At 32.9% G+C, this 13,090-nt stretch overlaps 1 protein-coding gene and 1 pseudogene across 2 annotated transcripts; one reads left to right on the top strand and one right to left on the bottom strand.

Moving 5' to 3' along the window:
- The first annotated feature begins 1,897 nt into the window (after window positions 1-1,897).
- Window positions 1,898-3,206, top strand: LOC114420676 (annotated as a pseudogene).
- A 48-nt stretch (window positions 3,207-3,254) lies between these two features.
- LOC114419602 (negative regulator of systemic acquired resistance SNI1-like) lies at window positions 3,255-11,651 on the bottom strand. Of its 2 annotated transcripts, XR_003668267.1 has the most exons (17): window positions 11,427-11,649; window positions 11,091-11,148; window positions 10,838-10,931; window positions 10,645-10,728; window positions 10,438-10,527; window positions 10,069-10,140; window positions 9,182-9,251; window positions 9,049-9,098; window positions 8,600-8,812; window positions 8,445-8,515; window positions 8,252-8,321; window positions 7,814-7,879; window positions 7,515-7,667; window positions 4,493-4,611; window positions 4,131-4,207; window positions 3,943-4,031; window positions 3,255-3,533 (listed from the first exon to the last, which is right to left on the bottom strand). XR_003668267.1 is itself a non-coding variant. In XM_028385319.1 (16 exons), the coding sequence occupies exons 1-15, from the start codon at window positions 11,536-11,538 to the stop codon at window positions 4,135-4,137; spliced, it is 1,395 nt and encodes a 464-aa protein (XP_028241120.1). In that variant the 5' UTR covers window positions 11,539-11,651; the 3' UTR covers window positions 3,255-3,533; window positions 4,131-4,134. The 2 variants fall into 2 exon arrangements, 1 of the variants encoding a protein (XP_028241120.1); XM_028385319.1 differs by lacking the exon at window positions 3,943-4,031 and having other exon boundaries at window positions 11,427-11,651.
- Between the last annotated feature and the right edge of the window lie 1,439 nt (window positions 11,652-13,090).

The raw sequence follows: 13,090 nt of genomic DNA, 5'->3' as shown, positions 1-13,090 counted from the left end.
ACTTGTTGGCTTAGTCACCTCTCAACAATTCAAAGAATCACCTGTGTAGGAGTAAGACCAATTCCAAAAAAAATGATTTAGCTTTGCACTTGCATGCATGAACTTGTTTTCCTAAATTATTGTGAAGAAAAATGCCAATAATATAATTTATGATAAACTCTTTTGAATAAACTTTTTATCATTGATTGAAATTTATTAAAAATATTTGTTAAGAAAGATTATTTCTTTAAATAGTAGAGTTTGATATTTGTAAGATATCACTTTCTGATTTTTAATTAAAGATACTTTATATTTATTTAGTATATCATTAAACGTACTCAAATTGAACTCAATTTTCTTAAATATAATTTTGGATATAAGACTCTTAAAATGAACAAAAAAACATGATTAAAAGAATAAAAAATAATAATAATTTACATTAATATCATAATGACTTAAAAAAATATTCTATTTTCATTAATTTAGTTATTTCTTTTTTGTTGTTATGCCTTTTAAAGACACAATGCATTAGGCATTGGGACAGGCTGGTCTCAATTCTAGATTATCCAAAGTCACTTAATTTAGCTCTAGAAAGAGGAAATGGACAAGTTGGTATTGGGTCTAAGTATTTTCCTACATCAAACAAAGGTTTTCTATTTTTCTTTTTCATCAAACTGATAATTTTGTCATGAATTTAACTATTCAGAATAACTTTGTCATTGTTATTTTTTTTTTTATGAAAACATTATCATTGATTTATATGATTGTGAAGTACTACTATGATAGAAGGATATCATCAATCATATTGTTCCTCTACGTTTTAAAGACTTGACTAATGTCAAAGCATCATTTATCATCAATGATAAAGAGGCTCAGGTCCATAATTATATTTTCTTAATAGAATACTAGGAAAAAATAGGCATTTGGTGTCTAACTGTCCTTTTATGTTTTTTAAGTAAAATAATAATAAAAGTTAGTGGATGGTTTACGAAAATAACTATAATAATAAAATAATAACTTACGGACGTAATTATAAAAATATGTACATCAAAATATTTTTTCTTTATATATAATAATAGATTATAAAACTATCATTATATAACAAAAAGCTTAATGTATAAATGCTTGCAAGTGCTATGGGAAGAACTTTTAATTTTTTTATCTAATTGCTACCAAAAGTGACAAGATTGACACGTTGAATTTGTCAACATGTGATTGATTTAGGTGGTACATATTTGATTTTGTTTCAGTCTAGAACTAGAATTCTGTGTATAAAAAACAAAAATTGTACCGAAAAAGTTAGTTGTACTAATATTTGTGGTTTATGTTTATGGTTAAGCGGAATTTAGTTGGCAATAAAAATTCTTTGAGAACACCTACTTTTTTTTAAGTATTCACAAAAGTGGGGTAAAATTATAATTTTCATCCTTCGTCTGAAATCTTGTTTTAATTTGATTTCCTAAATTTATAAAGTTTCAGTTTGATCCTTGAAGTATATTTGTTAAATCACATTAAACAGTGACAAATTGTAAAAAAAAAAATGTCATGTTAGCCAAAATTACTAGTACAAAAAACTTAAGACTAGTTTAGTCAAATAATTAAGAAACTAAAGGTGAAAATTTTAAATTAGGATATCAAATTAAAACAAAAAAAATCAAATGAAGAAGCTAAATTATACTTTAGCCATTTGTGTGATAAAAATTTAGTTGTAAGATGAGTGTTATTAACACATTCTAATATACTTCATGTAAAATGTTTTTATTAGTTAATTTTTATTGAAAAATTATAAAATCATGAAATTTTACTGGAAAGAATTCATTTAAAATTAGATTTACAAAATTTCATAACTTTTTCTTTTATGAATTTCAGTTAATGATAAAAGAATGTTTAAAAGGACATATCTTTGTAATGGTAACCAATGATGAAGAAAGGAAGATGGGATGGGAAGATATCAACGGCATCAAGGGTGGCTTCCAACATCCCTCATGCAAACTCCACCGTTGATCAACTCATCAAACTCTTCACTTCAAAGGGCCTAACCACACAAGACCTAGTAGCCTATCAGGGGCTCACACAATAGGGTTTGTCCATGGGAATTTCTTTGTGCACCAATGTTTCTCTTATACACCCAACACTTTTTCATTTTTTTCCAAATTACTTCTACTAATAAACGGATTCGTAATCCATAAGAGTAAGCTTACAAATTTATAATTTGTAATAGGCTTACTTGTAATCAGTATGTATGGATTACAGATTTTATTTTAAAATATTTTACAAATTAATTTAAAATTAATGGTTTGAACATGACTTTTACGTTATCAGTACAACACTCTAACCAACTAAACTAATAGATCAATTATGTTATAAAATAATTAATGACATTACATATAACACTAAAATTTCTAATGTATATTTAATACACATGTAAATTTACATAATAAATTTTATGACAATTAATTTTGATCTAATAATTAATTTGTTTACATATATAATTTTTTATGAAACCTATGATTTTTATTTAAGTTTTGTGTTTGTAATTTTGGAAAAAACGAAAAAGTGTTGGGTGTAAAAAAAATGGTAGGTGCACAAAGAAAATCCCTTTGCCCATTGCAAGACTTTGTGGCCCGCCTCTACAGTTACTGAGGCAAGGCCCAACCGAACCGAAATATGGACCCAAAACTATTACATGCACTAAGAATATATTGTCCAAACTTTGATGGAGACTCTGACATTGTTGCCCCTTTTGATGCCACTACCCAATTCCTATTTGACCATGCCTATTATGGTAACTTGCTAAAGAAGTTGGGCATGTTGGCCTCTGACCAGGCTTTGGCTTTGGAACCGCGAACCAAGTCCATTGTTCAGGATCTTGCAAAGGACAAGCAGAAGTTTATTCAGGCTTTTGTGGGGGCTATGGACAAATTGAGCTAGGTGAAAATGGAGAGGGAAAAAGCATGGAGAGAAAAGAAGAGATTATAGCATGCATGTGTGAGAAGTGAGAAGCAAATTTTTACACAATTCTTGCAGTTATAACTGATACGAGACTTCAATGAAACTTTTTGTGTTTGATATAGTTAGACCTCCTTGTTATTATCATTTGTTAAGATTATCTTTTATTTATTTTTTCCTTCATGTAATTTCCACTAGAGTGTGCTAGAAAAAGATGTTAGTAGCATTTCTCTTATAATTGGTTGTTTAGAAAATGTTAGTGCAATAGTTTGTAGGATATTAATTTTTGAAGATCGGGTTTGAAATAGGGGTATCATAGTGTCAAATTGGACTAAGTTTACTGCCCATTCTGAGGGAGAATTTCATTCATCAATGTAAATCTAGAGTTCAACAATGCTGCATTGTGAACAAGAGAAAAAAAATTCCAAGGTGGTATCAAATCTAATTGCATCTTGCAGTGTTTTGTGAGATCTGTAACAATTGTCAAAATTAAACCTCCTTCAAGACGATGCATCACTAGGAGTTGGAAACCCAGCATAGCATCTAAGCTACGACTATAAAGCTGCAAGGAGGCTGTACTTTTCTATACAGTGCTGCGGCATAGCCTGAAATAGAAGTAAATATAAAAATAAAAAAATGACAAGGATAGAATTTTCTTGTTAAAACACACAAGCATATGGTTATTCTTGTTAGGGATTGAAATCAAAGATATATACAGCCAATCTGCTCAAAATTCAAACTGAAAGCAGTTCTACTGACTGAAACATTGGTGGTTAAGTAAACAGTGTTGCCTTCAATCACTCATGAAAGATCTAGTGATGAGGTTGAGTAGCATATACTCACTTTGATAATCATTGTCATTCTACTTCAAGTCAATTAATATGATTGTCATTCTCAGTTCTCATGCAATTATATTTTTCGTCAAACCCAGCATCAAATTTCATATCAGGGATCACATCCAGGACCCATGTCTTTTATGATATCATTTGACAAGGATCTTATGAAGGCAGTTACCTCTAAATAAAATGACTATAATGGTTTGGGATATTATCATTCAGTCAGAGAAGAGGCAAAGTATATCTCATGTATTAAAGTCTTCGATTCTGCATAAAGAATGAGTTTATCAAGTCAAAGCAATTTTATCGGACAGAATGAAGTTGATCCTTCATTATCAGACAGAACAAGTCAATCAAGTTACTTACACTCCTATGATTTCACAGAGATAATAGTTGCGGCAGTAAATAGTGCCTCTTTTCCCATAGACAATATCTCCATATGCCTACAAAATGACAAACAATAAATTAGAAAATTGTCAACATACTAAACAGAAGGAATTCACAGGTCCCAACCCCCCTCACAAAAAAAAGAATTAGAGGATTTGGTATACTCAAGCATGGAAGGAAACTCAAATTAATGTGGTTTCATATACTATTAGCAATTGCAAATTTGCAATCATTCTTTGTAAGTAAATAAGTATGATCAATAGTCATAATATCTCAAATCATACAAAGAAAAAGTTTGCAAGCATTGTGTAAATTAAAATCCTCATAAATGGTTCCCTTACTCATTTGTGCTTCTCAAACTATCAAAAGCGGAGATAAAAGCCTGGCACAAATCCACAAGAGCACTGTTTCCCCCTTGTTTGTCACCAGCATTTCCTTTTGACAATATTGACAAGTGAGCCTGAAAGCCGGTAAAAACCCATTTCAAAGAACTAGAACCCATTTTTTTTATTAAAAAAAAAAAACTAGTTTAGAAGCCTCTCATAAATTCTCAAGGAGTGTGAACTAATACTTTAGCTTCCCAAGTGCTAAATTGACTGGTATCATACTCAGAAAAAAATGGATGGCAAACCCTTTAGTTAGTCTTTAGTCTATTATGCCAAGGGGTTTTTTCATCTTTAGTTGTGATGTTCTTTTTTTTTTTCATCTTTGTTTCTTCTTAAGGAGGATTAGGCAGTAAAATACATAGGAGGATGTAAGAGGGGAGGAACTTTATTCTATCTTGTGTCAATTTGCAGATTGAGCTGTGTTAGGACTATGAGGAAGGGGGAATTAGTTACTACAGTTAGGATATTGAATAGTAAGTTAAGGGGTTAGTTAGTTAGTTAGAGGGATTTATTAGATATAAGTAGGGGAAGAAGGATAGGAGAGAGGGGGATCTTATCATTTATAGATTGAGCATTAACTCTTTGTAAAAGGAGAAATCCTTTGTGAAGGGGAGAGTTTTCTCTCCTATTTTCTGTTCTTCTCATCCTATTCAATAAAATTCTTTCTTTTCTTTGCCATTTCAATTTTTGGTTCCTAACAATTGGTCCGACCAGTTGGATCTTCGAGGGAGAGTCAGTGTTGGAGATGGAGGAAGCGCAAAATTGGGCTAAGAAGGTGGAGCTGCCAGCATTCATGAGGACAGACCCAATTGGTTGGATTGCTAGGGCTGAAAAATTCTGAGGTACAAGAAATTTCTTCATTCCATAATCTGCAATATGAATTCATGAGCATGGAGGGTGCTACGATGCATTGGTTCTACATATGGAGCCCAAAGAACCCAGATTCATACTAGGAATCATTTTTCACAGCTTCGATCAAAAGATTCGGAGATCGCTAAGGTAATCACGTCTTTGAAAGATTGAGTGAGTATCTTGAAGCAAGAAGAGCAAACTGAGATGGAAACCCGCATTGAAGAAATGGAGATTTCTACAGTGTTCTTGAAAGAGAGGACAAGCAATGAATCTGAGCTTAAGCAAAATGTTGCAGCAGTAGGAGAAGAATCAAGAAGTCAAACAAGAATTTGATGGGTCATTGAAGATGTTTGTGAGAGAGGCAGCCAATTCACATGGGTTGCGGCACCATTCTTGCAAGGCCAGCATTTCAGAGTTAAAGCATAAACTGCACAAGATACTGAAGAGTCAAGAAATCATTCTTGAAGAGAAAAGGGTGAAAGATGAGCAAAGGATGGAGACGCATCCCTCTTACATCAAGAAGACGGAGGGAATAAAAGAGATCAAGACGTGGCTGGAAAGGTGGATACAAGAACAAGACATCATGTTGGAGGACAAGATTACAAATAAGCAAAGCATTCAAGAGGAGATCAATCCCCATTCAACCAAGCATGTCAAGAAGACCATAAAAGGGAGTGGGTCAGAATGCTGCAATAATACAGAGGTTCATTCTTGGACAAGAAAGCATGTCAAGAAGACCATGGAAGGGATTGGGTCAGAATGCTGCAATAATACAGAGGTTCATTCTTGGACAAGAAAGGTGCAGCTAGCCACCTTTGGGGGTTGCACTTAGGGAGAAACCAAAGAGGATCACTTTGTTTGTGTGATACATCAAGCATTAGAAACAGAACAATACAATGAAGTGTTGAATGAGAGTAAGTTAGGGAGATTATCAGAATCCTTGAAGCCAGAGAAGGAGCTTGTTTTCTTTGAGGAAGAGCCAGTCAGCCCATCATCATCCGTTGAACCACCAAACAGAAAATCATCAGAGGTAGACATTCTATCAAAGGCACTGGAGATGCAGTGCTAGTTGTTGAAGAGTCCCCCATCAAAGTCCACCAAATGTCTCAAGTTGGAAACTTCCCATGGGCTCGAATTGGATCTTTGTTTCAAACTCCAACAGTGTGTCTCATACTACACTCACCCAACTCAATTCAAGGTCAAACCACATTGTTCCCAGTCAAGAGCACATGCAGTCCAACACATAATGCAAACAAGGGAAAATCAATGAGTGGCTACAATGTGATTCAGTTGACTGCAAAGGCCAATGAAGTCTTTTGTCAAAATATGCAAATTGGGATGAAAATGAGAGTAGCAGTTACATGAAATCTATGTTATCAATTGGTTGTTTTCAACCTTGAGGATAAGGTTGTGTTTTAGGAGGGGTGGTATTGTTAGAACTATGAGGAAGAGGGAGGGAGTTAGTTACTACAGTTAGGATGTTGATTAGTTAGTTAAGGGGTTAGTTAGTTAGTTAGTTAGAGGGGTTTATTAGATATAAATAGGGGAAGGATAGGAGAGAGGGGGATCTTATCATTTGTAGATTGAGCATTAGTTCTTTGTAAAAGGAAAAATCTTTTGTAAAGGGGAAACCCTTGGAGGAGAGTTTCCTCTCCTATTTTCTGTTCTTCTCATCTTATCCAATAATTTTTTTCTTTTCTTTGCCATTTCAATTTTTGGTTCGTAACACTTTGCTCTTTGTGAAAGGAGAAATCCTTGGAGAAGAGATCTCTACTAATTTTTGTCCAATCTCACTCTACCAATAAAACCTTTCGTTTCCCTACTTCTATTCTTGGTTTGTATCACAATCCTCAATTTTGCTTGTATTCCTTTTCTCTACGATATAAAAACTTCGTACCCCATTGCCCAGAGGCTCTTCGCTATGCGAATGTATGGGGGAGGGATATTGTACGCAGCCTTACCCTTGCATATGCAAAGAGGCTGTTTCCGGATTCGAACCCATGACCAACAAGTCACCAAGGCACAACTTTACCGCTGCACCAGGGCTCGCCCTCCTTTTCTCTACGATATATTCTATTTAAATCAATATATATTGTGCATTGATTTGTTGAATAGAAACAAGTACCTGAAAACCATGAGCCAGAAGGAATTGAACTACATCTACACCAATTTTTTTTATTAAGCTCTTGGTGCCAGTTATATTTGAAAAGCACTTCAAAGCCCCACCAAATGTTGCATCTTCAGTATGACCATTTGACTTGCGGGTGCGAACAGAAGGCTGCAATTTTGTATAAAACAAAGGTAGTTAAATCAAGAGATTATCAGAAGCTACTCCTACAAATAATAGAGCCTCCCTTTCAGGAGAAGGACAATATATCATTAAGCAAATATGATAGATTTTCAACCAGTCTACCAGTTGATTACCTTGGTTATGTATTTCCACAGATACTGCACAACTATTTCTAGCTTCCATTTAGGTTCACTGACCATCTGAAGCCATTCTCATGAAAAACAGAAAAAACTATTATCCACAAGAAAACCCCCTCCAAAAATGAGTTGAAATGGAAACTTGGAAAGGTTAACTAGTAACTACACAAAGTACGAAGTGTCAATTGTCGAGTCATCCAATATTAGATACTATATAAATAGTGGTAAACCCTCATATCTTGTATAGAGATTGGTTTGATTTATGACTTGATCAGTAAATATGTCCACGCTAAAGTTTTTAAAGGTAAAGCGTAACCCAATCTTTAGCATTATTACTTCATCTAGCCCCAAATACAGACAGGTGAGAGCAAAGAAAGAGAAGTGTGTGAGAGGAATAGGGAGGGGAAGGGCAGAGAGATGGTATTTGGGAGCCACCTTAAGAAAAACAGGGACACTATCTTTGTTGTAAGCTAGTTCATCCAGAATTATGTCCATCAAAGGTGTTCTGTACCAAAAGCCCCAAAATACAATATCACATGTAATTCATCAGAAGCATGGCCTATAAAGAAACAAGAAAATCAACTCAAAGCTACAACACTGTAAAGAAACAAAATTAAAAGTAAATTGCCTTGGACTGTCTGCTCTTGTAGTGCGACCTTCAATATCTGCTTTCTTCCTTGCCATATCAAGGTCCATAATCTAAAATCACTCAGAATGTAAGAAGAAACAAAACCCTTATTTGAATTACATAAATACAATGAATAAAATAATTCAGGAACTTGCCATCACTAGAAGTTTCTCCATTGAGACACATGTGTCGTTTAAAATTCCAAGTAAAGCAAGAGATAATGCAGTATGACAACTTTTGGATAACTTAGATTCAGAACTTTCTTGAAGCACTGGATGTTTACTGAGTTCACTTAGAAGTTGAGATAGTTGACACATAATTGCCATGCAATCCTTCATCAAGCTTTTGTAATTTATTTTCCTAGATCCCTGCAAAAACTAGATAAGTTATATATTTCGGCAAAAAAAGAAGGAAAAAACAAGTCTTTCAATGTGACGAAATCAAGATGCATAAAGATCCCATCAACAGGGCATATGAGAAGAAGAGTATTAGTTCTCACATAGTTAGCACCCAAATCAATATGTTTAATTGTTGATTGGTTACTCACAAAAAATCTTCTTTTACACAATATGATCAATATACTTTTGGCATAAAAGATAAATACCAGTAGCAGGCTGAGCAAAGACTCCCTCTGCATGCTCCAGTTCAAGGTTGCTGCAAAAAAATAGCTAATTAGAATTTACAATTAGTTTCTTAAGGCATGGTGACTGCAGAGATGAGTTTAACTTCATACACACCATTGCGAGGTAAAAAATCATCCTCAAAAACAACGACAAGGTACTGAAAGATTAACATGTTCCTCAAGGGCTGCAACAAGATTATGTAAAGAAATTAGAAACTCATCCACCACATAAAAGTCATGTGCCTTTAATTAGCATTTAATATCGGCCATTCATGATGGTTGTATAACTAAGACTGTTCCTCTCACTCTCGTATAAGAATGGCAATGACTTTCTAACCATATATATATATATAGACAGAGAGAGAAAGAGGAGGAATCAAATTACACTGGTGTAACTCTGACCAACTATTACACAATTCAATAATTTTCAATTGGATAATATTTTTCAAAACTCACTGTTGGATTAAAAGTTCCTTTCACATAGATCATATGTACAAAATTTCATATTAATCTAAAATTATTTGCTAACTCATTCATATAAATTAAAATCAACGTAATATAAACTTTTCAAAATATATTAAAATATGGATCATATGATTACCTACTTATTGATATTCAATTTTGACATAGACAATCATGGTAATATGCAAATATAATTCAACAGTTGGATCGATAAAAATCACATTTTATATGAAGTTATTAAATGCCATAATAGTTGCTTAAGTTACAATTTGATCTCTTATATATATATATATAAAGTAAAAACAAAGAACTTAATCTGTAACTTATTAACTAAAACTTAATATAAATACATAAGCACATGGGAAGGTAGAAGCCTGGAATCTAAAACACGTAAATGCAAAATATAGCTACAAGTACACCACATACTATAACCTCGGTTGGAAATGAAAAATTACTAATGTGTCTCTACTCTTAAGAGACAGATGCAAAACAAGTATCCATGAAATTCTAGACAGGAATTTACAACATTGGTGAACTAACCTCCATGCTTGCTGCTTCAAATTTGGTCTCTGCTAAAACTTCAGCCAGCCCTTCAATCAAGACTTGAAAGCTCTAAAGTAAAGTAGGTGGAGAATGTAAAGAACAGAAACAAATTTATGAATTCAAAATCAAAATGCAATTTAAGGAAAGACAAAAAGTTAAGGAAAAATAAGCAGTAATTCTGTCTCATACATTGAAATGCATAAGAGCACTAATTTCACCAAGAAAAGTTAAGAAATACTTCTATTATTTTGGCTCATACAAAAATAAGAAAACATGTCATCATTACAGCAAAAATCACTGCAATTAAATGAAAGAAGAACTAGAAACACTATAGAAAAAAATAGAATGCAGAAAAAACCAACTCACAGAGGGGTCAAGAGATCCACCAGACTGTTTATCACCAGCTTCACTAACAGCAGCGGCCTTATCCACAAAATCGATAATGGGAGACCATGCCTAGAAGAAAATATTTTATATTTGCAAATAAGTTCAACCACCATCCTATAATATCAATTAAGTTTACCCGGAATATAACAAAAACAACAGATTAAGATGACTTATACTCATTTGTACCTCTTTAACCACAACCAATTTTGATGGAGAGTAAGATGATGATCGGGAATCATCCGTGCCAGATAAATACACGCGAGGGAAGTGCTAAACCAAAAAAGAAGTCACACATGTAAAGGGCTATCAGTTACATACTTACATTCACAACCAATAAATATTAAGATAGAAAGACATGTCTCATGTGACATCCAAATACCTTGTCTAAATCAACCAGAAGCTTATAACTTCCCACAATCAACTCTAGAGACTTCCCTGTCCTCAGCATGTGAAAAACCGCCCCAAAAATTTTTCTTGACAAGTGAAAAGAAAAACCTTAGTAAACAGTATTAGACACAAAAATGCAATTTACTCTCTCAAACACAACTTGCTTATGGCGGAAAATAAACCATATATGTGAAAAATGGGACAACACAGTGTTACGCATTCACACTGATACAAAAAAGACTTACGAAGTGGGCGGTTTTCCATGTTCACAAGAAGCACGAACAGCATCAATAAAAGCAATCCCTGCATATATGAACCCGTAGAAGAAAGCCAAAAAAGACAACATTTTTTTGGTCATTTAACATTCATATATAAAATAGTTGGTTTTTTTTTTTCTCGAAAGAAACCCCAAACCAATTTCTACTCAAGTTTTAATTTTTCCGATTACCCAAAAGTGCAATTAGCCCAAACACAACGATCTTCTTTGTGGGCACGAACGCATTGGAGTGTCAAGTGAAAATAGGAAGAAAACCAAATATAAAATTATTTTTTTTAAAAAAAGAGAGAAGTGTGATTCGTACGGTCATCTAGGGCATCTTGGTGAGCATCTTTGGTTTCGGAGGCATCAAACATGGCCAGCATGTTATCTTCGATTCCTGCTCTGCTCCTTTCACTACTGCTGGGGTTCTCCATTCTTCGCTCCCACTTTTGCTTATTTTTGTGTTTCTTCGAAACAAAAATTGAGATGTAATTACTTAATTTTCACACAGGAACGCTGACGCTGAGAATTTGATAGACACAAACCAAACAAATTTAATAAAACTGTAATTAAAAATTTAGTAAAAAAAACAATAAAGGAGTTGCTTAGCTTCCCGCCAAAATTTGGTAAACATTACTAAATTATGAGTGAAATATAGTTTGAAGTTACTTAGGCCGGGTGCTTAATTATGGATAGGGGTGACAATGTCATAATTTGGTAAACATTACCAAAATATTTTAATTATATTAAGTTTACAACTTTCAAAAAAACACTTTCATCCATTTTATTTAACACAAGTTATAAAACATTACAAAAGATAGAATAACACACATTTTTTTATCAGCCAAAGATATCATATGTATATATGAGTAAAATAACAAACATCATATATCTCCTCTAAGTAGTATGAATCTAATTTAACCAATCCGAGCCTATATGTATAGTATATGCACACATAAAGCCAAGACTCAAAAAGAAATACAATGTAACTAGCTTTATGTCAATTATATAGAAGATCACCAATGAAGTTCATAAATTTGTTACCCCCACTCTTGATATACGACACCAACTTTTCAGTCATCAAAGTATCACAATCGCCTTTAATTGTAAGTTATATTGAGGCGAAGTATACACACACACAAAAAAAATATGTTTGAGAATAGATTTCTAATTTTGAAAACTTTAGCATACATAAAATTAAGAACATAATATTATTAAAAATAAAATAAAAATAATCAGGGTGCCAATAGCCCAATCGTCCCTCCCCACAAGCCGGTTGGCTTGTCCTGCATTGTCGCCTCTAATTATGCAGTCCTAAAATATTGTCTTCACATGTTACAAGATCTACTGCAATTAAAAAAAAACTTCGTCAATATCAAGGATTAGTGAGAAACAATTAGAATAAACTCATTTTTATGCTAATCAACCAAAATTTTGTTAGGTTAATTCTATAAGTATTTTTCACCCAAGGCAATCTTAGTTGAGCTCAGTAAAATCACTATGAATGAATGATAAAATTAGGTTAATTTGTTTAAATACAAATTGGACTGGACAAAGATTTAATAATATATAAGAAAATATTAAGTCAATTTATCATTAATTTAGTGTAAAATATCAATTTTAGCATTGTATATAAAAATTGTATAATAAAAAATTATAAAACTTATATTAAGTTATATTTTATAATATATATTTTAAAATAAAAATATTATTATAAATATAACAACACGATGTTGTACAAAATGTTATTTATTAAATGAACTTTTTTTTATCATTACATAATTGTTAGAAAAAAAACCTTTATTTTTTAAAAGCATATAAAATATTGAGTTGGATTAAGACGACCAAAAACATAACTCGATTTTGTTCTCAAAATATATTGTGTCTAAGACTTAAATTCATTAAAAGCAACGTCAAGCCAAATCATATTAATGAGACGAGGCGATTCTTGTAGAACCCTAATATATATGTACATGGTCGGTCGTG

This window comes from Glycine soja, chromosome 7, assembly GCF_004193775.1.
Source record: "Glycine soja cultivar W05 chromosome 7, ASM419377v2, whole genome shotgun sequence".
Classification (NCBI taxonomy): domain Eukaryota; kingdom Viridiplantae; phylum Streptophyta; class Magnoliopsida; order Fabales; family Fabaceae; genus Glycine; species Glycine soja.
The sequence above is the reverse complement of the archived record's forward strand: the minus strand, read 5'-3'. Positions and strand labels throughout refer to the sequence as shown.